This window comes from Montipora capricornis, chromosome 3 (assembly GCF_036669925.1).
Source record: "Montipora capricornis isolate CH-2021 chromosome 3, ASM3666992v2, whole genome shotgun sequence".
NCBI lineage: Eukaryota > Metazoa > Cnidaria > Anthozoa > Scleractinia > Acroporidae > Montipora > Montipora capricornis.
This window is the reverse complement of record NC_090885.1, coordinates 43,560,655-43,564,798: the sequence shown is the minus strand read 5'-3', so window position 1 is coordinate 43,564,798 and position 4,144 is coordinate 43,560,655. Positions and strand designations below refer to the sequence as shown.

The 4,144-nt window shown below is 39.6% G+C and overlaps 1 protein-coding gene across 1 annotated transcript; it reads left to right on the top strand.

Moving 5' to 3' along the window:
* The first annotated feature begins 2,552 nt into the window (after positions 1 to 2,552).
* LOC138040335 (uncharacterized) lies at positions 2,553 to 3,904 on the top strand. The gene is made up of 3 exons (XM_068886081.1): positions 2,553 to 2,662; positions 3,112 to 3,339; positions 3,610 to 3,904. Exons 1-3 carry the CDS (start codon positions 2,586 to 2,588, stop codon positions 3,902 to 3,904), a joined length of 600 nt encoding a protein of 199 aa, XP_068742182.1. The 5' UTR covers positions 2,553 to 2,585.
* Positions 3,905 to 4,144: the final 240 nt, after the last annotated feature.

Here is a 4,144-nt window from a genome sequence, read left to right as displayed (position 1 = left end):
GTCACCAATTTGGCGATTTGTGTTCAGCCGTCATGTGCAAAGTGGTCTTTTCCAAACAGTATTTCACGTTTGTTTACTGTGACTTAAGTAAACATCAACAAAAGTAGATGCAGTGTATGTGATTTTTAATATCCTTGTTTTGTCCCCTTGTTTGTTTGCTTTTCTTGCAGTAATGATATGTAATGTACCTTAAAATAGATAACATTTGGATTATAAAGATGTATAAATATTGATTAATAATGCTTTGCTTACAAGGCCAGACCCAATGTTGCAGCGCCCAGTATAAGAACTGTCCAGAAGAACAATGCTTCCTCTGCATTCTCAGACAAACCAGAAATACAGGTATTTAATGCTACTACTTTGAAAAACAAATATTATAGGTACTGATGAAATATTTTTCGTTCAAAATGTTGCCTTTCACTAGTAGAATTTTGAAAAGGTAGATACATTTTCATTTTTTTTTCACGTTTTAAATGAAATGTAATATTTAGTCTTTGAACGTGTCATAATATCTGCTGTTCAGATATCCTAATCGATATCTCCTTTTTTATTTGTCCTATAGATAGAGGCTCTGAAACAGTTAAAAGTTTTTCCAATCCCAAGGGAAGATTTTGGATAAAGGTAGATGCCTTTGACATCAAGGTTGCTTTGCAAGAGTCAGTAAAGGGTCAGTGGAATGGCTACATTGACTTGGGTGATCAGAGAGTAGCCCTGCTGCACCAAGAATACGAGCAAAGAAAGTCTCTTTGTAAAGCCAGTGACCTTTTATCAAGTAAAGATCATCTCATGCCAAGGTTACAAAAGCTTCTTGATTGTCTCCATGTGGATGTTACGTTCCTTGTTGATGGCCTTGTTGCTGCTCAAGACACATATACCAAAGAGTTGTTGAAGGCTCTTTGTGGGAAGAGGGTAGAATTCAACACGCTGTTGCAGCAAGCACAGTGTTTCATTGAGAAATATGAACAATGAAAGCATGTCTGTGCCAGCAAGCCCCAAGGGAGAGGGATGTTGTCACAACCTTACAAAATGTTGAACATGATGCTTTAACGTACCTCAGGAACCTATTTGTCAAAAAGAGACAACCTGGGGCAACCCATGTTCTTTTGTTTTTGGTGAGTGATGAGCGGTGAAACAAGAAACCATATGCTCTGCCAGTTCAATACATCCCGCACAAAAGCATCAAAGACCAGTATGTCAGAGATATGACTGATGGAGTTGGATTTAAAGCCAGTTGGTACGTTAGATTAGATTATATTCCTATGTTTAAAGATTAGCAAAGGGCTGTTAAAGTAGTTCTCATTTTCTTTCATTACTTTGAACATTGACACCTCATTGCAGCACAATTATTCCTTTTGTTGACTTATCATTCTTATGTGTTAAACTATATTGGTGGCGTTTTCCACTAAATGCAGAATGCAGCACTGTTTGTCTTTCACAAAAATTAAGTGAATGTTGGTTGAACATTCTGGTAGGTGCTGTTAGTGACGGCGAGTTTAACAGTCTGCGGACCCAGCGTTCAACTCGGCCACTACACATATGGCAGATCATCCACAATGCCAAGGAAAGTGTTAGTCAACAAAGTGAGCAGACATTGGCTTCAATGCTGAAAAAGACAGGAGGTGACTAATAAATAAAAGTGAAAGCATATGTTTCATTGTTATCATTATTGATGTGGGATAATTAATTTCTCACTTGGAAGTTTTCCAATGTAGGCCAATTAAACCAGTGCATGCTGTTTACTTTATTTTGGGGCGTTTTGCTCACTATACAGTACTGATTTTTTCCAAAATAGTTTGATGTTGAATACCGAGCGCTAAATGATTTATATCACCACTGTTTCTTTATTGGTAAAAATCATTACCCCTAATTTTTCAGTCTCAGAAAACTTTGTTACCTTAGGAAAGGTCATTTTACACACTTTGTATCTTTCTTTTGACAAAGAAGCATTAGATGGCTCCCCAGTTGTTGCTAGGAGAGACGTTACAATCCCGGGAGAGATAATTGAGGAAGTGCATCAGCTGCAAACAAGGGATGGCCTGACATGGGAAGATGCTGTCACCAGTGTAAGGGGCTCCCTGGTTCCAGAAGGTTATACACCTTACCCCTTCAAACCCAGTACCCGTGAAAGTTTGGCCTATAAATTAAGATCACTTGTGGCAACCTGCTGCTACCGACACAGAATTGTAGAGCTACAAAGGGGGGGTGTTGACTTCACTTGCCACATGTACTTTCCTGAAAAAGATGCCATAACTAATGATTTTTTCCATGAACGTGAAGACCGTTGCCACATATTGAAGCGCATATGGAAACATACGAGAGAAAAAGGCCCTGAAGGGATGAATTTTCAGGGATTTGATGATGCTGTACGTGATTCGACAACTGGATTGACACTTGCGGCCCTGAGAGGCGAACGAAAACAGTCAGTGCAAGATGCCGAGAGGATGTTATCATTTTTGGTTGCAAAGTTTCTGAGGGAACATGGTTATGAAATGGAGGCCAGATATGTACAAATTGTAGCTGACTGGCATGAGGCCGCAGATGGGCGTGCCATCTCACAGCTTGAACGTTGCAAAAAAAATTATGCAATGCTGAACTTAATTTTAGATGAGTGGATGCCTTGGCATAGGGAACTTTATGACTTCAGATCCATTGACATCAACAGGTATTTTGAAGAATGAGGTTTATTTCCTTTCATGAGTTTGTGGGTTTCTTCAGTCTTCCCACACTGGTTTTACTACATGTATCTGTGTGGCATTTGACAATTACTGTCATGCGCTACGGTCCACATATGTCATCTTAAGTGTACATGTATTTCTCCACTGGAATCCTTTAAGCAATAGAAAACGTTTTCCATGTTTGCATAGCCCAATATAAACACGAGAGGGGTTGGGAAAATTCGAGATAGTTATGCATAACTGTCGAGTTGTGAACTCGAAAACTTTTTCAAACTCGCGCTTGCGTGATTAGCGTGCGAAAAGCAAAACATCTTGATGCCACAACCATGTCTACATACTCTCATGCAAACACTCCTCTCAGCCAATCAAAGCACGCGTACTATCTCAGTTATTTTATTAATCGTGTAATTTGCTTGTTTGGTTTTTGTCTTTTTAGGCCTGTAAAGGAAATATGTGGCTTTTCACGTGAAACGGTAGTGGCTGTGACAACCAATATAGAAAGTATGGAATTTCGAAGGTGTGAGAACAATGAGATTGCATATGAGGAACATCCAAGGGCAGGCTCAACGGATGACGTAGAGGCCATCATTGCCTTTTTCCACAGGATTCTTGGTGTCATTTTCACTCTGAAGCAGTTTAAATCAGGATGGAGAAACATTGTAAGGTGTGTGCACTGGTGTCAGTATTTGTTTTTTCAGTAAGTTTGTCCCTTTGAAAATTTTCAAAAACATTTGAAGATTCACATAACATTGAAGGCTTTTTTTGACCCACTCGTTCAACTGTTGTATTTTTGGTTACAGTAAGATGTAATAGTAATGTTGAAAATGTAGAATGCTAACAAGCAACAACACATTTCATCTGTAATGTATTTGTACATAAAAAAAAGTTCAGTACATGGCCAACAATAATGATTACTTATTTTGGCAACTTTTAGGGAGTTTACAAAGAAAATGTCGCCAGACCTTCCGTTCTATTATTGGACCTTGAATGAAAGGTTCAGAGATGAGGATCAGTTGATATCCTTTGACCAGCTTCCTGATGGGGTTGAAGACAACCAAGACCTGACTTGTCATCCACTGCGATTACATCGCCTGCGCATCAATCGTAGAGAGGATGTATCCATTATTTGTGCAGGTCGTTCCTTTCTGCCTGCACGAAATCAGACCAGTATCCGGCAACGAATATACCAGCCACTGGCCCAACTCCCTGATCCTAGAAATATGCCATAAGGTAGTTGAACATAGTCTTGTAAAAGCAAAGGCCCAGAAGCCGCCCCCCCCCCCCCCCCTCTCCCATGTCCAAGCAGGGTTTTAAACCAGAATTTGCTTCTGCAGTTAATGAAGCAAATTCCCCTACAGTACCTGTTACCGTCAGCCCTTTTTGAAGTTGTGGTACTTTTTTCTTGGTTTTTGCAATTACCTTGCTGTCCAAACTGTGTTCAACTGTCTTTTAAGAATCTGAAGATGTGC